Below are 22,968 nucleotides of genomic sequence, written 5' to 3'. Positions count from 1 at the left end.
ATAGTGAAGCTTAGTTTAGATATTTATTTTAATTTATTTTTATTTTACATTTGTTAACCGGGATGGTCTGACTGGACACAGGTCCATTTTCAGCAAAGGCCCGGGGAGAAAAGCTCCATAGCAAGTAAAATGTTACACAATATGTTAAAATACAGTATACAGAGAATTTTCAAACAATATGTTAAAATACAGTATACAGCAGAAGACATAACAAGACCTATATATGTATATATATATATATATATATATATATATATATATATATATATGTATACATACGGGTCTACTTTGGTTGACCGAAACGCCAGTTCACCGACATGCAGAAGACCGAGACCAAACGACCGAAAACTAAGGTGATCGACAAGGTGAAATCCCGACAGCCGAAAGACCGACATGGGCAACGTGTGAGCGTGACTCGGTAAGTGTGTGATAGTGAGGGATTTAGGGTTAGGAAGCGGACAGGTAAGTGTGCGATAGTGAGGGATTTAGGGTTAGGGTGTGGGAAAGGTGAGTGTGCAGTAGTGTCGGACTTAGGGTTCGGGTAAGGTAAGTGTGTGATAGTGACGGACTGTAGTTTAGGGCGGTTAAGTGAGTTAGGGTTAGGTGCGGTAGGGTGAGTGTGCAATAGTGATGGGCTTTATGTTTTAGGGTGGGTTAAGTGAGTTAGGGTTAGGGTGCAGGTAGGATAAGTGTGCGATAGTGACGGACTTTAGGTTTAGGGGTGGGGTTAAGTGAGTTAGGGTTAGGGTGCGGGTAGGGTAAGTGTGCGGTAGAGTTGGACCTTAGGGTTAGGGTTTGGGTTAAGGTTAGTGGATATGTAATTGTGTGTAATGTGTAGTTTACGTTTTGTGTGTCGGTGTAATGGTGTTCGGTTTTGTGAGTTGTCGGTATTGTGTGTTTTCGGTTGTTTGGTCTCGGTGTTTTGCGTGTCGGCAAACTGGCGTTTCGGTCAACCAAAGTAGACCCATATATACATATATATATATATATATATATATATATATATATATATATATATATATATATATATATATATATATATATATATATAGATATATATATATATATATATATATATATATATGGGTCTACTTTAAAAGACCGAACCGACGATTCCCCAACACGCGGAAAACGAAGACCAAACGACCGACAGGTAAGTTTATCGAAAGGGTGATTTGCCGACAGCGGAAAGACCGACAAGGGTAATGTGTGATCGCGACTCTGTAAGTGTGCGACAGTGACGGAGTTAGGAGCGGTCAGGTAAGTGTGCGATATTGTGGGATTTTGGGTTAGGCTGTGGGAAAGGTGAGTGTGTGTTAGTGTCGGAGTTAGGGTTCGGGTAAGGTAAGTGTGTGATAGTGAGGGACTGTAGTTTAGGGACGGGTTAAGTGAGTTAGGTTTAGAGTCGGTAGGGTGTGTGTGCGATAGTGACGGGCTTTATGTTTTTGGGTGGGTTAAGTGAGTTAGGGTTAGGGTGCAGGTAGGTGAAGTGTGCGATAGTGACAGTCTTTAGGTGTAGGGGTGGGTTAAGTGAGTTAGGGTTAGGGTGCAGGTAGGTGAAGTGTGCGATAGTGTCGGACCTTGGGGTTAGTGGTGGGTTAAGTGAGTTAGGGTTAGGGTGCAGGTAGGGTGAGTGTGCGATAGTGTCGGACCTTAGGGTTAGGGCTAGTGGCTATGCTATGTAGTGTAATGTGTTGTTTACATTCGGTGTGTCGGTGTAATGGTGTTCGGTGTTTTGCGTTGTCGGTTTTGTGTGTTGTCGGTTATCTGGTCTCGGTGGTTTGTGTGTCGGCGAACTGGCGTGTCGGTCTTTTAAAGTAGACCCATATATATATATATATATATATATATATATATATATATATATATACACACACACATATATATATATATATATATATATATATATACGAGAAAAAATAGTTACACATGGTTAATAATAGAATAAGTATACAAATTCAGTCAGCATTAGGAGAAGACCTAGACTGTACTATATATTACAGTAGGTATATTAGGAAGTGAGGTATATAAGTGGAATAATTTGAAGACTTATGTAATGCATGGGCATAGCCACTTAATCTTTAAGCGTGTTCTAAGTGAATTTTTAAAATGAGAACAGGTAGGGGCAGAAATCAGAGCAGGAGGGAGATTATTCCAGATTGTAGCTATGGAGTAGGAGAACGGTCATTTTCCTGCAGTACTGTTAGCCCTAGAGATACAGAGGAGGGGGTTTGTTGGAAGATTGGAGAGGACGATTTGTATTACAGTGGGTGAGAAGTTGGGCTAGTGCAGGTTTTTTTTTCTGGATGTGTTACCACATTGTAGGCAATGACTAACTGGTGATAGGTTAGTAGCTGGGGATGTTCCAGCCATTGCAGTTCCCTTAGAGCCTGGCAATGGTGGGTTCTAAAGGTGGAGTTGTTTGCAAACTTGGCAATTTTATTATAACATGATCTGAGACTGACAAAGTCAAGTTTTCTAAGCTGGGTAAGAATTGGAACAGCATACATTAGGGTAGACAGGGTAGACAAGAGGTGAGTTTGGGCTAGGGTAATCCGTGCTTGTTTCGAGAGGGATTTCCTGTGCCTATATAGTGTTCCCACTTTTTTTATGGACTTTTTTGATAATCTGTGATATGTGGATGTTGAAGTGTAGATTTATATCAATTTCAATGCCTAGGAGTTTGGTATAGTTAGAGGGAGAGATAATAGTACCATTTTTGAAGGTGATAGTGAAGGATAGACGGGTGGAAATGGTTTTGTTGGGAGTGAAAAGTAGTAATTTGGTTATATTAGGGTTTAGAATAAGTTGGATCTGAGTGATCCAACTTTCCACAGAGTTAATGGATTCCTGGGTAAGTTGTTGTAGGGTGGGAAGTGATGGAACTGAACAGGTAAGAGTTGAATCGTCAGAGTATTGTATAAGTGAAGCATGCTGTGTGGTGGTATGGAGATTATTGGTAAATATGGAGAAAAGAAGTGGGCCTAATATGAAGCCTTGTGGTACACCTATTGTAGTTGGGAGTAAGGGGGATAAGTACACTTTGCCATTGGACAGATTGTTGCCTATTTGACAGATAGCGTTTAAACCAGGCTATAGCAGAAGGGGTAAAGGATAGGGATGTTATGGTGTTTAGTAGTAAGGAATGTGAAACCATGTCGAATGCTTTGGAGTGGTCTAGAAATATTGCAGATACAAAGTAGTTATTATGTCTATGTTGGTTGATCAGATTGGTGAAAGAGTAGAGTGGTGGTTGTGCTATGGTGTTGTCGGAAGCCATGCTGTGTGGGGGAGAGGAGATAGTGTGAGTTTAGGAATTGTGTTACCGGAGAATGTATACATTTCTCTAGTATTTTAGATAAGGGGGATAGAATGGCAATAGGGTGATAATTTGAGTATTTGTATGAGTTTCCGGTTTAAGTAGTGGAATAATGTATGATACCTTCCATAGCTGTGGGACATGTGCTTCTTGTATGGAGCGATTGATAAGAATAGAAATAGGTTAGGATTAGGATTCAGTAGCTATTTTTAGGAAGTTGGCTGGTGGATTGGCAGCGGTAAGGGTGGTAGGTTTCAGTTTTAGGAGGTGTTTTTTAATTGAGGTGGGCACGGGTGAGAGCGTAAAGGATGGGATGTTGTCAGGGCATTTGGTTGGGTTATATGTAGGGCTGTTTTTGGGTAGTTGGGAGGATAGTGTTAAGATGGATTCTGTGAAGTGGTGATTGAATTGGGAGGCAATGTCCTTGTTGTCATATGTGGAGGTAGGAGTGGGAGTGGGAGTTTTGCTTGGTTTCAGGCGAGAGTTAATGGCATGCCAAAACTTTTGGGGATCTTCCTGAATGTTTGTTTTGGATATTTCTTACAAATTCTCCAAGTCTTATCCCTTGACTTTAAAAGGGCTCTAGTTTCCCTAGTTAGCCATGGTGCATAGTTTGACTTGGCTCTTATTTTCCTAATTGGTGTGAGTCTATCAAAGATATTGATGAAAATATTAGTCAACGGCTTGGTCTAGACTTAGGGTTTGTAGTGGTTTCCAGTTACTATGTTTTAGAATACTGTTTAGTTCTTATATATTTAGTTTACAATCATTTCTGACTTGTCTAAAAACAATGAGTTTGGCTATGTTGGTATGTTTCTGCAGGAGGAAGGTGGTGAGATGGCCGCTAAGACCATTAGGAAGGCATCCTGTCTGATAGTTTGTTTGGGGCAGTTAACTAGTGTCCAATCTAGAATAGACTGTTTGTGGATTTTTTTTCGATTCTAGTGGGTTCTTGGATAAGTTCATAGGTAGGTAATAGGCTATTGGAAGTTTGGTAAACCTGTAAAGATTAACATGTTTAGTGGGGTTGTTAGAGGTACAGGGTGACTAATCAGGGTTCAGGTCACCTAGTAAGATGGTTTCTTGGGGGACATTATCTGTGGCCCATTGTAACATTGCTTCAGTGATGGGAGAGTTATTACCTGGGGGAATATAACAGCAGAGAATGATGATAGTTTTTGTGTCATTTATGCTTGGGGTTGAACCTAAGGTTTCGGCATTTTGAAATTTAGGTATGGGGGTTTGTAGAGGTTTGATGTTGACTGTATTTTTGTAGAGGGTAGCAACTTCAACTCCCTTTTTGCCCACTCTATCCAGTCTTAGGATATTATATCCTGGTGGGAGAATGTCTTCATTTTGGGTACTAGGTTTTAGCCACATCTCTGTAATGGTTAGTATGTCAGGGAAGTAGTGAGCTATAAATGCATGTAGGTCAGAAAGTCTGTTACAGATACTTCTGATATTGCTTTTCTTTATTTGTCTGAGCCTGTTCTTCAATGTTATTTTAAACATTTCCTGTGGTTTTGAACTTTGATGTCACTGTGAATATATACTTGGTATTTTCTTGTTCTTTTACTATTTATTATTAAATATATTTAAATGTTTCGTGTGTGTGTGTGTGTGTGTGTGTGTGTGTGTAAATCAAATCTCAAAGAGTGTGTGTGTCAGCTACTTGGGCAGGGGCACGAAGCACTGGTTGGACAGAGAGGGTGCTGGAGGCCTTGGCATGGACACTCAGCTGAGATCTCAACTCTATAGCTGTGCCAGTGGGGAGTCTTACTTGGGATATGGAGAAAGAGAGAGGAACCAGCCCAGGACTCACTGTGGTCTCTGTGTGCTCTTAAGGGAAACTGCACTTGATGCAGAGAGCTGCATCTGGAAATACTGTGTTTGTACCTGTTATACTCCCAGTGAGCTTTCCCCACTGGTGCCAGTAGTGAGGACTGAGGCTTCTTCATTACTGGCCCAGAGGTGGGGTGTCACAGCAGGAAACACCAGAGTATGTACCCATATATGCAGCAGCTGAAGATGCAGGGGATGAGCTCTGCATGAACCATCCTACTTTGCTAAGTTTTTGTACATAACACATTGCGCTTGCTTGTAGTAGACAGATAAATCATAAATATATACAGCAAAACACAAGTATACCCTTCAACCTACAACAAAATTACAGTAAACATTTATTGCTCTTTTTTGTTGATTTTGTTTAGTTTTTGTCTTTGTTCCTACAAGCTAGACAGTCTATCATGAGCTTAGCACAAGCATTCTATAAGCAAAGATCAGCAGTAAAGCAAAACATACCAAAAAATGCTTAAATGCTAAAATGGATAAACAAATAAGAGCAAGCTACAGCATTTGTAGGATCCTAGGATCACAGGATACAAAAGGAACTTGGTCCTATAGCCATATGTGCCTTGCCAAATAAATGATAGCTATTGTACTTACCACAATGTGAGATCTGTGTTCTCTTCTTCTGTCCATCTCAATTCATGGGTACTTCAGATCTGATGGGATTCCACATCAGCAAATTTTAGACTCTCAGATCCAGGGTTCAGGCTCCTACACTCTACCCATAATCCCTCCTGTCCTTCAGTATCTCAGATCTAATTTGCCTGTCTTCATTCCAGATATATCTGCACTTCCAAAAAGAAATGGAAATGGAGAAGACCAGAGAAAGAGGATAGGGTACAATGCAAAGTGCAGAAAGACAAAGCTCCTGTCAGGTCAATCTAGAACCATACATTTGACAGTTTGGTAAGGGGGGCAGAAGGACAGAAGATGACAATATGGCTCTAGCATTGTTGTAAGTACATAATTTTCATAACCAATGTTGTCTTTTCTGTCCACCTCAACTCACAGGACAGAGTCCCTGGTTACTATGAACCTAGGGTGGTCTCATGGAAAGATATTACAGAGGATGGGTGAGCCAAAGGAAGCATGGAACCTAGACTGTAAGTTCAGATTATAATGTGAAACAAATGTATGCACAGTAGACCAAGTAGCTGCAGAACAAATATCATCTATAGATGCTCTGGCAAAGAAAGCTGCAGACTCAGAAACTACTCTAGTAGAATGGGTCCTGCATTTAAGAGGTGGAGACATAACCCTTCACTTTGTACACAGAAGTAATACACTCAGATATCCATATGGACAGTGTAACTTTAGAAACATCATGTCCTAATTTGGCCGTGGAAAAGGAGACATATCACTGATCAGTCTTTCTAAAACTTTTGGTATGGGGCAAGAAAAATCTCAACTGATGATGAACATCCAGAAAATATAATATTTATTCTCCTTTGTTCAGGAACTTTGGGAAGAATACCAGTAGGTTAATGGTCTGATTTAGGGCAGCTTCCATATCTTAATGGAAAAACAGAAAAGGAGGTTTACACAACCATGCTTGCAATTCCAAAATCCCCCCCAACTGTCATCAGGAAGATAGTCTTCCAAGACAGACATTTTGGTTTCACTGAAGCTGCCAGTTCAAAAGGAGGTCTAGTCAGGGATTAGAGAAAGAATATAATGTCCCAAGGAGGAACAGAGTCCCTCAGTCGTGATCTAAGAAGGAAAGCCCCTTGTAAAAAGGCTGCAAACAATTTCAACTAAGCAACTGTGGTCTCATTCTCCCTCAAATGAAAGTTAAAGATAGCTGCTAGATGAACTTTAATGGTAGAAGAAAAATGTTGTACTCACTATAATGCTCTATCTGTGTTGTCTATTTTCATTCTTCCTCAACTAATGGGTTCTGTTCCGATCCTTGGATCTGACTCAGCCATTACACCAGCTCGTGGCCTCCAAAAACTCTCATGCTCCTTCCTTACCCATAATGCACAAACACCTAACATCTCTCAGATCTTGTTTGCTTCTTGACAGGAGGACTACGACTAATATGCTATAACTGGAGTTCAATACAAAGGACACTGATGTCTATCAAGCATCTTGTTCCTCCAGAAGTCAGTCATTAAAACTGGTGGGGGTTGGTAGGTGGGGAGTTGAGGAAGAAAGAAAATGGACAACACAGATGGCACAATATGGTGAGTACATAACTTCTTTATCTGATGATGTCAATTTTCATTCATTCCTCAACTAATGGGATAGAGTCCCCAGCTACCTATACTCCTGAGTGGACTCTAAGGAAGAATATTCCCGAGTACAGTTGAGACAAAGGCTGCTCTTCCCCTCGACAGCAGATCTACTTTGTAATGAGTGATAAAAGTATGAGGATTTGACCAGGTTGCAGTCACACATATATTGTCCACAGAAGCTCTAGAATGGAAGACAAATGTAGTTGCCAGAGATCAGGTTGAGTGAGCCTTTAAAGGCTTTGGTAAGGGGAGATTCAATTTGTTATACATAAATGAAATGCAATCTGTCAACTATCTAGCTAGAGTTAGCTTTGTAACTGATTCGCCAATTTAGTATGTGCAAAGGAAATAAATAGTTGATCTGTCTTTCTAATCTCTTTAGTTATATGCAAGTAGAAATGCAATTGTCTATGAGCATCCAACAAGTGTAGTGTATATTCCCTTTTATTTGCAAATTTTGGAAAGAATACTGGCAAGTTAATGGATTGGTTGCTGTTGGATCCTGACACCACCTTAGGAAGGAAGGAATGTAATGTGACTGTATCCTTATGAAAAATCAAATATGGAAGTTTAAAAGATAATGCCTGTAGTTCTGAAATTATTCTAGCAGATGTAATTGCCACTAAAAAGATAGTTTTCCTGGTCAGGAATTTAACATCACATTTAGCTGCTAGTTCAAAGGGAGAAGGAATTAAGTTTTGCAATATCAAATTTAAATCCCATGGTAGCATGGGGTATTTATAAGGAGGTCTTACCAAGAGAGGACCTCTCAAAAAGGCCTTACACAGTTTAGAGAAAGCCAGTGAAGAATTCTGAAATACTGCATGAAAGTTAGAGGTTGTTGCAAGCTGGACTTCAAGAGTTGATGAGCTAATGCCTTCATTAAATAAACTCACCAAAAATTCCAGAACAGACTGAATTGGAGCGGAGAAGGGATTTATCTGATTTTGTTCTGCCCAACAAATGAATCTTTTCCATTTACTCCTGTAGGGTTTCCTAGTAGAGGGTTTATGGGAAGATAAAAGTATGGAATGGACAGAGGAAGAGAGCATTGGTTGTCTTTCTATTAAAGGAGTTGGAAAAAACATGCTGTTAGTTTAAGGTTTGAGATATCCAGGTGAACCATATTGGTCAGGTGAGACAGGAGGTCTGGAATTGGATCCACAATCCAAGGTGGACACAGTAGATGAGGCCAAAGGAAGGGAAAACAAATCTGTCTAGGCCAGAATTGTGCAATGAGGATGACTTTGAGCTTTCTGCAGGAATTTTGGAATTAGAGGAGTCAGACGATAAGCATTCAGTAGACCGGGGGGGGGGGGCAATCGTGGAGTACAGCATCCCTTGGTGATTCCCGTGGGGGGATAAGGGCAAAAAAGCTGCTGAACATGTTGTTTAGGGGACAAGAATGTTTAGAGGACAAAGATTGCAGCAAGGCTGGCCCCACTGACTGAAAATCATATACGTCACTTTGTTGTTGAGAGGCCACTGGTGAATTAGTAAGATGGACCTGCTCAGATTGTCTGCTGTCATGCTGGACTTCCCTGGAATATGCATTGCTATTAGAAACTGGTTGGAAGATATCATCCATTGCCACACTCTGAGGGCTTCTCGACATAGGGGGTAAGACCTGGTTTTCCCCTGCTTGCTGATGTACCAAACTACTGATATATTGTCTGCCTGGATTGCAATTGTTCCAAGAGGGTGAGAGTCTTGGAATGCCTGTAATGCCAAAAGCACCACTGTCATCTGCAGAATATTAATATGCAAGCTGGCCTCTTCAGGGGACCAAGAGCCTTGTACTGTTTTCCCAGAAAATGCCCCCCCCCCCCATATGGGAACCATCCATGGTCATTGTAGCTTTTGGCTGAGGGAGGACAAAAGGATGGTCTTGTAATACTTGTTGCGATTGCATCCACCAGCAAAGGTATCTTTTGCATACTTGAGTTATTCTTACCTTCACTGACATTGGTTGAGAAAGTATTGACCACTTTACTTCTAGCAACCATTGTAGAATTCTCATTTGGAATTTCGCTAAAGAAACTAAAATTATTGCCACTGACATTGACCCCAGGGCTAGCAGAATCAATTGGGCTGAAATTCTGGTACTTCAATTTTTTTCCCTAATATTGTTTGCATTGGAAGAGAACTACTATAAATAATGTGTTGAACACTGCTCCTATGAATGCTAATGCCTGTGTTGGTTGTGAGACTTGTAATTTATGGTTATTCTGAGATGAGAACAAATCTGTAACACTTAATCTCATGCTTCTATCAGTCAATGCCTGGATGAAGCGGTAATGAGCCAGTCATCTAGGTATCGAAACACCCGGAATCCTTGCATTCCCAAGTGAGCTGCTACCACTGCCATGCACTTGATGAACACTTTGGGGGGCCTGTGGTGAGGCCAAAGGGTAGTGCTCTGAACTGATAATGACTGGCTCCCAGCCAGAAACATACATACCTTCTGGATCATCTGTTCATCTTTATGTGATAGTATGCATCCTGAAGATCTATCAAGCACATCCAATTATCTTTGCCCAGAAAAGACAGAATGGACTGAACCATGACCATCCAGAACTCTGGGTGTCGAACTGTCGTGTTCAATACACTGAGATCTAAAATTGGTCTCTAGTCCCGTTTTCTTTGGCACTAAAAAGAATCTTGAGAAAGTTCCGGATTCTATTTGGTCTGGTGGGACCTTTTGGATAACTCTTTTTCTTAGTAGCTTTTGAATTTCTAGTGTTGCTGCGTTCCACTGACTGGGTGGAACATTGGGAAATTTTCTTGATAATGGAGGAGGTAGGGAAAAGGGAATCATATAACCTCTGCAAATAAATCTCTGCAGCCAACTGTCTTTTATTACATCTAGCTAGGCTCTCTGGTGCAGAGATAAGTGACCCCTGACTGCCTCCAGATGTGGATAAATGAGCCTCCTTTCAGGAGCACTGTAAGGGTCTGTTAGAAAAGGATTCTGTAGACCCCTTGTTTTGCGAGCCTCCTCTGCCATGGGGGCATCGGCATCCATTATAGCTCCCCCTTCTGCCTCTGGGGGAAGTATCTCTATGTATGCCCTGGAAAGGACCCTGGGACTTTCTGAGCCACATTTTTTGACCTCCCCATTGATTCCTGGAAAAGGTTCTTTGAGGGTTCGAAAAACACACACCCATTGCAGACAGGGTCTTTCCATCTTTCTCAGACTTGGAGAGTATGTCCTTCACTGTGGAGTCAAACAAAGAGCCATCAGAAAGAACACTGATGAACGAGGACTTGAAGGGCTCCACAAAATTACACATGCACATCCAGGCATGCCTCCTTATGGAAATACCTGAACCAGCAGCCCTTGAGACACCTTCTGTAGTATGTGAGATAAGCCTTATGGACAAATTAGATATAGCTTGTAGAGTAGCCAACTGAGGGCCTACTGAAGACTGAGTCTCAGCAGCTGTGATTCCAGAAAGAGATTTCAACAGCTCTTTAATCAAATCTCTTTGAAGCCTCAAAAAATGTGCCAGATAGTTCGGCAATATGAGTGCAAAAGTCGCTGAAGCATAAACACACTTCCCAAATCTGTCCATCTCCCTAGACTCTCTGTTAGGAGAATAGACAGTGGAATTCTGTTCCCAAGTTCCTTTTTTGTAGCTGCTGCCATGACCATAGCATCTACTGGCACTCCTTTACCCGAAATGCCCTACCTACTGTTGGAGCCAGAATCTGGTCTGGCCTTTTGGGGACTGTCTCAATGGTATCTGGTTCCTTCCATGCCTGCCTAGAGACCAGGATAATGAGCTCATAGGTGGGTGGAGTGACCCAGGATGTAGAGGGCCAGCTCCAAAGCCTTCCAGAAATACTGACTTCTCCAAAGAAGCGTCTTGGGAAGACTAGCCACCCTTCTGTTTAAGGATCTGATGAAGGTCACCAAATGAGACATCATCGGGTGGTGATTATGAGTACCCCTCTCCTTTATCAAAATCAGTATCTTCAGTGTCTGACTCTTGAGGAGAGCCCAAGTGCTTTCTTTTGCACGTCCTCTTTCTAGGGTCTTCCTCGGTAGGGTGGTCTGGTGAAGTATCAGAAGAGATTAGGATACCATGCTTGGTAGTCTGGAAGCTTTGAGCTGCCTGTCCTTGTGGTTAGAATGTTGAGGATCACAGTGCAAAGTCATCTGAGACAGAAGGTGGATCCGAGGGAGTAGGACTCATCTAACCAGCCAGAGCAGAGAGCACTCTCTTCACAACCTCAAAGGCAGATCACTCTGGAGAGAAGTTTCTGCTCGTCTCCTCCCTCTGCTCCAAGAACAATCCACCCGAGGAGGAAGTCAGAGCCTAGATGTCCAGTGCCATGGCTCCAAGAGGAACAGATGGCTCTGTAAAACCTCAGAGTTGACTCCAACCTCCTGAATCCAACAGGGATGCTTCAGTTTGAGGATATTGGAGCCAGTGCACTCAGAGCAGTATTCATATCTGAACAAGGTGTTTTCTTTGGAACCAAACCAGACAGACCCAGAACACCTGGATCCAAGGACTCTATAACAACAGGTTAGATAAGAGAAGGAGCTGTATTGGTGGAATGGTAGATGATCTGACTTCCTGACCTGAAGAGGTAGGAGCCGCAAGAACTCCCACCTGAAACTGCGCTGTTGAGAATTTCCTCATCATCCTCTCCACATCTGCTTCCATAAATCCTTGCAGGAATGACAAGATGCTAGGGATGGCAATTTGGAGCATATGCCTCTATAAAAGAAGGCACCCTGGATAGGACTGGATCCAAGCTAGGAGAATAAGTAGTCCTCAGTAAAGGTTTCAGATCTGAGGGTGTAAGATCCAAAACAGGTTTGATCAGATCTGATGGTGGTCAGACCATGAGTCATTCTGGATCTGATTTCTCTTTCTTCTTTTTAGGTTCTTTAGAAGAAGAGGTTGAGGACTCAAAAGGTTTAGATTCTTTTGTAGGGCCTCTAGCCTTGTGTCTGGGAGACTGAACTCCAGTAATGGCTTCGGAGAAGGAAGTTGGCAGCAACCCTCAAAATCAATTTGTTTTTCCTGTCAGCTAATGCTCATGGGTTGAATCCATGACAGATACTGCAATCCTGTTGCAAATAATCAGGGCCCAAGCAACAGGCACAAAGATTGTGGGCAATGGAATAAGTCAACTTATGCCCACACTTATCGTACTTTTTAAATCCTAAAGGACCTTTTTGGACATTCTGAAAGAGAAACTATAATAATAATAACAGAAATACTAAACAAAACCTTTTTTTTTAAACAGCAACAATAATGGTAAGAAGAAATACAATTTTTTTGCAAAAAGGAAAAATTAACAACTATGGTAAGTAAGGCGATATACACTAAGTGTAAAAGGAGTAGGAAAGAAAAGCTAGGCCTACCAACAATGGTAGGAAAGAGTACACTCATAAGAGTATGTAAAGAAGACTACAGCAGAGATGACTTAAAAAAACTAAAGATTAAATAAGTAGTATTTTTATTAGAAATATCAAAATAGACTTATCTCCCACTCTACACTCAAGAGTTGAAGGCGACCACTTCTAGACTTAAAAGCAGCAAGCAAAATCTGGGAGATGTTAGGGGCTGGTGCATTATGGGTAAGGAAGCTACTCAAGAGGTTTTGGAAGCCATGAACTAGTGTAACTGCAGAGTTGGATCCAAGGATAGGATCCAAACCCATTAGTTGAGGAATGAATGAAAACTGAAATCAGATACTCGCAGCGTTCTGAAACAATCCTGCCAGAAAATCAGAAATGAAGGAAACAGAGCTGGAAAAGGATCTAGACCTTTGATGAAGGCCCAAATTGAAGATCTTTTCCACTTACTTCAACAGATTTTTCTGGTGGCTGGTTTCAGTGATGAAGATAGGATACATAGTAAAGATGCAAAAGGGCTGCATTTCTGGCCATCACTGGAACTGAATTGGTTAGTTTCAAGGCTTTGATGTCTAGATGAGGCTGACCATACAGGTGAGAGAGAAAATCTGGAAGGGAATCCAGTACCTAGGAGTGTTCTTCAGATGAGGCCAAAGGGAGGGGAACCAGATATGATGAGGCCAAAAGGGGGTTATAATGATCATACTCACCTTGCACCAACTCTCTTTCTGAAGGAACTTTGATATGATGGGAAAAGGTGAGAAGATGTATAGGAGACCTGGGAGCCAAGTGTGGATTACAGTGTCCTTTCATGACTGTTCTTTCTAATTAATCAAGGCAAAGAAGCTGCTGTATTTGGAGTTGAGAGGAGTCAAAAAAAGACTGTAGTAAGACTGATCCCAGCAAATGAAGATCTCAGTAGCCACCAATTGATTGAGGGGCTACTCATCAGGCAGGAAAACAGACCTGTTCAATTTGTCCACTAAAACACTGCAACTCCCCAGGATATGCATTGCCACTAGAAAGCAATGGGATCACCCACTGCCACACTCTCAGCTTCTCAACATAATGGGTTCCCCATTTGTTGATGCACCAGATTACCGACATACTGTCTGTCTGGATAAAAATCACACCCCTTAAGAGGGAGTCCCAGAAGGTCTACAGTGTTAGGTGGATTGCCTTCATCTCCAGTATGTTGATGTGAAATCTGGCCTCTGACAATGTTCACGTTCCTTGGGCTGTCTTAACTCAAAAATGCCTCCTCACACGAAAAGGGAGGCGTCCATGGACACTGTGGTGTTGGAGGGTGAAAAAATGAATGGACAACCTAGAAAGACCAGGAGAGAAGTCAACCATCACCAGTGAATATGATGTCTGCATATTGTCATTACACTGACTAGAAATTGCATGGGTTGATACAACAAAAACCATTGGAGTGAAACAGCCCACTGCAGTGTACTCATTTGAAACCTGGTTTGAGGAACCAGAGTTATTAAAGCCACCATCAACCCTTGCAAATGAAGCATTAGCCTTGCCAGGAGCTTTGAGTAGTAAAGAACTTGGGAAGCTTACTGATCTAGTGAGAGGACTATAGAGTCCAGAAGCTGTCAATTCGAGAAGTAGTATCCATGTGGCGTCCTATGAATTCTATCATATGGACCGGGGTCAGCTGGGATTTCTTCTAGTTGACCATAATCCCAAGTTGTTGACATAGCTGGAAGATGTTCCCCCTCTGCTTGGGGGAGGAGGGTGTCTACCTCTTGACGCGTGTTGAGAGTAACCCTGGGACTTGCAGAAACTCAACCTATTTCCACCCTTTCAGTTCCAGAAGAAAGTCCTTTGGGTGGTGGAAAATCAGATGTCCAAGGCAAACAGTGTTTTGCACTCCTGTGCACTTCTGGTGAGTGTTTCTTTGACCTTGAGTCAAACAAAGGTTTGATCAATCATAAAAGTCATTTAAAAAGAACATCTTCAAGCTCCCCGTACATTCACAAAGACTCATCCAAGAGTACTGGTGTATAACAATGCCTGCACCTGTAGCTCTTGAAGTGTCATCTGCCACATTTGAAAGGAAATGCATAAATATGATAGATATGGACTGGAGGGTGGACAACTGCAAATCCATTGTCTTCTGGATGCTGGCAGGAGGTAAGGTACCAGAGAGAGACTTGGAGATCTCACTGGTGAAGTTCCTCTGAAATCTCTTCAGTTGAGCTAGATAATCCAGCATATTTAAGGCAAATATCGCTGAGGCACAAGTCCACTTTCTGAACAAGTCCCAAACTATACAGTCCATGTTAGCTGGATGGATAGTACAGCTCTCCTCCGATAGCTCCTTTTTGTGGCTGCACAACCATGATGGCATCTATAATGGGACCTTTGCTCTAATAAGGCCTATCCCTAGAGGTAACAAGGATTTTGTCCTGCTTATGTGGTATCGGCTCCATCACATCTGGTTCCTTCCAAGCCTGCTGAAAGATCAAATCTATGAGCTTATCAGAGGCAGGGATTGCTGAGGAAGTAGATGGGCCAGCACAAAAAGCCTTGAGGGATACCAACTCCTCCTGGGAGGGCACATCAGTGGACCAACCCTTTGTTGTCACATCAACTCTAGGATATATCCAAAGGAAACTTCTTCTAAGGGAGATCATGGGGAACCCTCCTCTTCCTCGAAGTTAGTATCTTCAGTGAGGGACTCCCAATCTCCAGATGCCTTCTTTTACAAGATGGTTTCCTAGGGTCTTCCAGTGATAGCTCGAAAGTGGAAGGGGAACTCACCTGGCAAGTGTTTTTGAGACTTAAAGAAATTAGCAGTCTCTGTCAAACAGAATGACGTGAAATAGGGACCAAAGAATTCAAAGGGGACTGGGGGGGGGGGTTGAACCAAGTGAGAGCAAGAGACCCCCTCCCTAGATTTAGGGAAGACCTTTGCAAAGGCCTCAAAAACCAATGCATGGCCTCAAAACCTGTCCCAGAGGAAGGAGATCTGTGATCCAAAGAACCCAAAAAAGGAATCTCTTGGGATCCGATCTGGCTCAGCTCTAAGGCAGGCACCAGCTCTTAGCTATACAGAGTTGAACTGCAAAGGAGAAGGTATGGCCATGATAGCCAAAGAGTTTACCCCAACCCCCAGACACCGACTCTTTGGCTCCAAGACCCCTCAATATCCATCAACATAAGATTTGAGTAAGGAAATACAGTCAGAGTTGAAGCCAGACAGCCTATCAGCTTTGCCAAGGACATCCTACTGGAAACACTCAGTTCTCCTGATCACAGAATTTGAAGGCCAGACCTGAGAAGGAGAAACAAGAAAGGGGGGGTCAGAATCCCTGAAGCGGGAAGTGCAGGGAGGACCCTAAGCTGTATCTGGGTCCTCAGAAACTTCTGCATCATCCTGTTGATACTGCCTTCTGATAGGCTCCTTGATGACTGGCGGGACTTGAAAGATGATGCCATTGAAGGGGGCCTGGTGGACCGATGAGGCAATCTCTTCTGCACTACAACAGAACAGAGCCAAGGACTGACTGGTTCTAGATAAAATTTCAGTGGAGGTGTAGGACTGGATTCAAACAGGTTATGACATAGAGACCAGATTTGATAACCTCATCATTTCTCAGAAGTGACCTCTGTCTGGCATACAAGGCATTCACGGACCCCACCTTGATGGGACTGCTGCATATCCACAAGTCAAGTTCCACTCAAGTAACCCATACGCGTGGACTCAACCTGGTCTGTGACATCAACAAGACTTGCTGGCAGGACAGATTTGTGTCCCAGAGACTCCCCCACATCTATGGAATAGACTCCCTCTCCACATCAAGCAGAGTACCTCTTTACCCTTTTTAAATGCAACCTGGATAACTGGATGGGAAACAGAAAATATCCCCCTGGGATTCCACCCATGTCTCTGCTGGACAGGGGCATCGGGTGCTGATTTGTCTAAACATAGTCTAAACTCTTGGCTAGGCTTATAAGGGCCTCAGGGCCAATAGCCTAGTAACCTCCTATGATCCTATTTTAGCATCTGGTCCAGATGGTCTCAAAAGTTTGGGAGATCTCTTTGTGATATTTTCCTTATCTTTTGGTCGATCTTTTTGTTTATCTTTCTCATTTTTTCTTTCTTTTCTTTTTCTTTCTCTTTTGATGGCTTACGCCTGTCCCCAGACTTCTTACCAGAAGGGGAAGCAGAGACCAATGGGAAGTTCCACAATGAAATATTGAAATGACAGTCAAAAGTGGAGATTTTAATCACTGTTTCTGAAGAAGTTTTATTAAAAGTAAAAGGATAAAAGTGCTAAAAATATATCTCCATTTGTGACTGTCATTTCAGTATTTCAGTGTGGATATTCTGCTTCTTCTTTTTACATTGCTCTTGTGAATTTTACCAATACAGAAGTGGCTAGTTCTCCTGCTGTGGCAGGGAGAAGACCTTTCAAAACAAACTTGCTGCCCTTGTCTGAATGAAACAAGCTCAAGATGAGCATTCCACATCCAAATGAGCCATTCCCAAACAGTATACACACAGAGAAGGGGGATCCTGATGGGAGATCTTGTGCTCACAAGCAGTTCAGTTTTTGAACCCCAAAATCTTGTCACTAATGTTGGCGGAAAAGAGGTAAAGATACAAACTGCAAAATCACACACAACACCAACCTTAGTTATTAAGAAAAAGGGGAACCCTAATGTTCACAAACATTTAGCACACTAACCAAAAAAATTCTACAACTACATAAAGATATACAGAGAAAAACATTTTTCATAGATACAGAGGGAAGGATATAAAAAATGAGAAAAGTATACCTGCGACACCTTAACTAGTTAGCCAGTGATAGAAATTATCACAATACTGTACAGAAAAACTGTCTAAAGGTAAAGATACTTTACCCCCAAAAAATGAGCCCACAGATCATGTTCAAGTCTAATAAGCAGCAGATGAGATCTGAGGTACTGTAGAAAGGAGGGGATTATGGGTAGAGGGAAGGAGCCTGAGCCCTGGATCCAAGAATCTAAAAAGTTGCCAATGACAAATCTGATCATATCCAATATACCCATGAGTTGAGGTGGACAGTAAAATACAGTGTCAGATCCACCATCAAGCTTTATCACTTTATTTCAAGGAGAATGAAGCCTGTAAGTCCTGATGTAAATTTAATGATACCCACACTGTCATCCAAGTTACATCTGAAGGAAGAAGGGAGTCACATCACTTGACTTGCAGGGGAAGTGTATTCTAGAGCAAGAGGTGATGGACCTATCCTGCCATCATGTTATTTCTTTCCTGATGCAGGTTAAGATCTTTGATGTCAGTGGCACTATTTGACTTACTGAAAAAAAAGGAGGTCAGGGATAACAGGGCCCCTAACAGCATAGTAAACAAAGCACAAATAACCTCTCAGGAGTCTGCAAGACACTCAGTATAGGGGCAAGGTTTCTAGCCTCTCCTGGTAACCAAGATTCTTAATACTAAGAGATCTTTTTGGTTATTAACTACTGGGGCTTTTCATGTTTTTTATTCGTCTGTTGGGGTATATGCCAAAGGGTGCATTATATTCTATAATGGGTCTAACTAAAGCAGAATAAAGGAGAACAATTGCTTACTTATATCTGGAAGAAATGCCCTTAGCAATTAGTTGTGAAATATAGAGAAATATTTCCTGACCAAGGTAGCCATATGGTGATCAAAGGAGAGGAAACTATCTACCCAGATGTCCAGATTTGTAATCCCTATTTAATTTGAAAAAGGGGTGTTGTCAATGCTGTAGGCTGCAAGGCTTTGCTGTTTCCTAAACAGGACAGTACTACATTCCTTGAAGTTTACTTTCAGCCCTTTCTGATGCATCATATATTAATTAGTATTTGCTCATTTTGAAGGGTGTGTATATCTTCAGTGGTTTTGACAACTGCACCCAGTTTGCAATCATCAGCAACCTTGGCCAACCAATGATCAATGTTTTCAGTTTTGAGGTTTGAGAAATAAATGCTGAACAAGAGAGGACCAAGACAGATCCCAGGAAGACACACTTATTGACCTCTCCCTGTTTGAAAAGATATCTGCTACATGGACAATGTGCGTTCTGTCTTTAAGCTGTCTGGCAAGCCATCTGACCATATAGTGATCAGTGTTTGAGACCAACAGTTCCTTCATGTGGTATGGTATCAAATGCCTTGGCCAGATCAAGATAGGCAACATGAACCATATGACCACTATCCACCACTTGAGTAATCTTCTCAAAGAAATTGACAAGATTAACACGCAAAACCTACCATTTATGAAAAGTGAATTTTTGTGGGTTGAGCCTAATTAGATTTTCAACATCACAATTAATTAGATCAGTAACGATGTGCTCCATGGCTTTACAGATAAGGCATGTAAGGCTGATAGGCTTGTAATTTCCTGACCAGTGGTGGGTCCTGCTTTGTGAAGAGGCATTATCACATCAGTGTAGCAGGAATTGGAGACATAGCCTGCAGCAAGGCTTAGGTTAAACTGTCTGAGGTGGAGTTCTGTGTTTGTTTGATGCTATTAATCAGACAATTTGATACTTAACTAGGGTCCACAGAAGAGATGTTTTTGGCCTTTGAAAGTAACTTCAGAACATTTTCCTTTCTGATAAGAAGGGATGTGAGAGACACGGGGATTACTGGAGTTTGGATGGGGGATTCAGAGGAAAAATCTTCAGTAAACATATTTCCTAGAATACCTGCAATGTTATTTGGATTTGAGCAGAGTTCTCCACTGTGGGCAAGTTCAAAACAATGTTGCAAAATATTTTTTAGTTTTCTAATGTAGCTGAAGTAGGTCTTATAATTATACTTTGCTTCAAATGCTAAACTCAGTTTATGGGATGCTTTTCCTGGCTTATATAGTGGCCTACAGTTTCTTTGAGTTTTTTATACTACTCTCAAGCTGGAGAAGGTTGTTCTGACCCTACTTGGTAAATTAAGAAGATTCTTCCTCTTGTTATAAAACTTGTTTAGGTTGCCTGACCATTAGGGTTGTTTAATTTTAAATTTCCCAGTATACCTGATTCTAGTATTGATTGCAAGATGAATGCATTTGTCTAAATAGGCATAAAAATACTTAGTGTAACTGGATGCGTATCGAGGGTCAGCTGGGGAGGGTATCATAAGATGAATTTAGACATTTTGTCATATAAGTTCTGACTTTTTGAACTCTCTAAAGATGGTGGTGCTGGTCATTTGGTGAGTGGAGGTTTTGAGAGTAAAAATGACATTGCATCTAAGAAGCTTTTGTATACCCAATCCAAAAATGGGAGAGCATACTTTATGTTAGAGATACAAGCATACCTCTCAACTGTCCATATTTTTGCATGATATTTTTGATCAATTTCTCATAAAATCTGTGGCTTACCGGCAAATCACTGATGATCAATGCCACTAAATAATGTCATATATCTGAGTTTCAGACTTCTTGTCCTTTAGAATACGTACGCTAACGCAATACCTGTTATTCTAGCAACCATCTAAGTCTATAAGAGCAATATTTAAAATCTGTCCCTATTTTTTGGGTCTTTATCTCCCCCTGCCTTATCTTAGGCTTTGTCCAGATTTCTTGCACTAAGAGGTCGACTGATATGAGTACAGGTGCTCTGGTGCTCCACTCTACAGATGAGGTTGTTGAAGTCACAGAGGATTACAGAGTCACTTTTTCTTATGGATATATTCTGGGATCAAGGAGGAAGATATCTGCAGATTTACCTTCTCTCCCAATAGAAAAGCATTAGGCACTACAACTTTTAACATCATCCTCAATTTTTGAAAATTCTTTTTTTTCATTTGCACACACTTATTAACACTGTCAAATTCTTCTCCAGCCATATGGAACTACCATGCTCATATGCTGAGTCTCTGAAAGAAGTCAGCTCTTTCACTTCTCTGAAATGCTACCTGAAACAAATTACACTGTACCAGTCATGATCTTGATCTTATACAATTTCAGTACTTTTTACACAATGTAATTTTTATGCTCCATTTGTTACACCCCAAGTTTCTAATGTATGACAGTAGCAGCAGATAAGATTGAAATAAAGGTTGAAAATGCTGTAGTGATACAAGAGACATCACTGAAAAAGTTCTCTGCAGGTTCCAGTTTGCTGAAAGGTTTACTGAATTTTGCTGTTTGAGCATTGAAAAGACTATTGCATTGTGTTTCCTCTACTGATTCTTTGTATTAATATTTCTTTTTTGTATTCCCATGTCATGTTCTAAATCAATATAAAGAGCCCAGTACATTTATCTGGTAACTAAATGAATAAACAAAAAGATATATGCTGCATAAAGATAAAAAAGATGCAATACAAAAATATACACTTATTTATGCCTTTTTAAACTGATGAGTGGAATGAAGAATTTGTCTGATGAAGCAGTTTTTTACTGCAAAAGCGCTCACCATCTGTATTTCCTGGAATAAAACTTAGCTTGATTTTATTAGCTGTGGTCTGGTCGCTCTTTGCTTTTTTTACTGGATACACTTATTTATACTATGACTGAAATACAATATTTGTACTGTTTTAAAACGTCAGTTACATAGTTTCATAAACTGAAATCTAGACATCTGAGTATGTCAAATATAAGGTAATGATTAGGACTGGGTTGAATGTGGATAATAAATGAGGCAAATACGGTGCTTGCTGTTTAAAGTGTGGTGTTTACAGATGGGTTATACAGAATAATTTTTAAAGATGTATGCAAGAATCAAAAAACGTCCAGATTCTGTGGTATGGGCAATTATTTAAACACATTTTTAATATACGAAGTGATAACATTTATATATTTTTGAATGGTGTAGTTTTACTTCCTGAAAGAGCTGGTGTGGTAGTTAAACCTGCTTCCTTTTTATCCTCATCACACTAAATTTACAGTGTAGTTTTTCATATATTTTGTAATTAAAAAAGTAGTCTCAAACAGACTATATATCTATTTATCAAAAGTTCAGTTAGCAAGCTAGCTGCACAGAAAGGCAAACATACAAGAATGCAGACTTTGTTTAGAAAATTTATATCATCTTTTTTTAAACAAAGTTCTTACCTGATTCAGATGTACACACGTATCCACTGCTGCTTTGGGTTGGTTACATTTTAAATAAGCACCCACTGCTTGCTCACACATGCCTACTGTTACAAACATATGCGCTATATCCTGCAATGATAAAACATATATTTTCAGTCTTTGCAGAAAATCTACTTCATGATTTAAAATAAAAACACATATTATAACTGCATATTTTAAACCAGTAAAATTGAAATATTTGACACAAGAAAAGAAAGGGTATTAAAATAGGACTTCTCATGAAGGCAGTTGAAAAATGCCTAAACACTTCACTTTTAGAAAAAAATAAACTTTTGTTTTTACTTTGTACATAAGTAAGTAAACCACTATCCCTTAAATTCCTTTAGGCACTGCACTGATCAGAACTCAAATGCAATTTTCTACTATATAAAATTGCAGTCACTGGCCTTCCTGTTAACATTTTTTTTCCAAAGCCAAATATTATCTTGCTATGTTAATAAATGCAACAATATGATAAAAGAAAGGGGGGAAAAGAATGCATTACTTGTAACACACAGCAGACAACTGTAAAAAATTAAATGAGTAGTATTTGTAGTCTGGCAATTAGAGCAGAGGATTAAGACAATGAAATATAACTGAGCTGGTTCCAGTGATACAGGGTTTGAATCCCTCAGCCCTCATTTGCTTACTATGTGATCTTGAGCAAGTCCCTTAACTAGACAGTGCTTTGGGGCAATTATGAAATTGGACTAGACTGCTAAATGGTCTCTTGGACTGCAAGCCAAATAAACAAATGTTATACACTCACCATACTTCTAAGATCAGTGTTGTTTTCTTCTTTCCATCTCAACTAATGAGAATGTCCAATGTGAGCAACTCTCAGACTTTGGATCCAAAGCTTGGGCTCTTCCCCCTCCCATAATTCCCCTCTACCCTAACATTTCCTGAGACTAAATTTGCCCACTCATACAGAGTGCTCAGCTTATGCTAAATATAGGCAAAAAGACTGGAAACAGCAATCATACAGTCAAAAACTGCATGTAAGATAAGACTCCAGACAGATCCTGTACACTCAGTTGAGAGTACAAGATGATGACAGTTTGGATGGGGGAAGGAGGAAGGGGCACTGAGATGGACAGAAGAAGGCAACATGGCTC

At 40.9% G+C, this 22,968-nt stretch overlaps 1 protein-coding gene across 1 annotated transcript in view; it reads right to left on the bottom strand.

The window, feature by feature from the left end:
* Nucleotides 1-22,968, bottom strand: part of WDR35 (WD repeat domain 35) — a 2,872,164-nt gene that overhangs the window by 646,210 nt on the left and 2,202,986 nt on the right. Inside the window, exon 23 of the mRNA XM_044065775.1 lies at nt 21,830-21,940. Coding sequence (XP_043921710.1) covers nt 21,830-21,940 — 111 coding nt within the window. The remainder of the gene's footprint in view (nt 1-21,829; nt 21,941-22,968) is intronic.

The sequence above is a fragment of the Protopterus annectens genome, chromosome 1.part0 (assembly GCF_019279795.1).
Source record: "Protopterus annectens isolate FY-2018-M chromosome 1.part0, PAN1.0, whole genome shotgun sequence".
In the NCBI taxonomy this organism is placed as follows: Eukaryota; Metazoa; Chordata; order Ceratodontiformes; family Protopteridae; genus Protopterus; species Protopterus annectens.
Note: the sequence above shows the minus strand (reverse complement) of the source record. Positions and strands in the feature narration are given on the sequence as shown.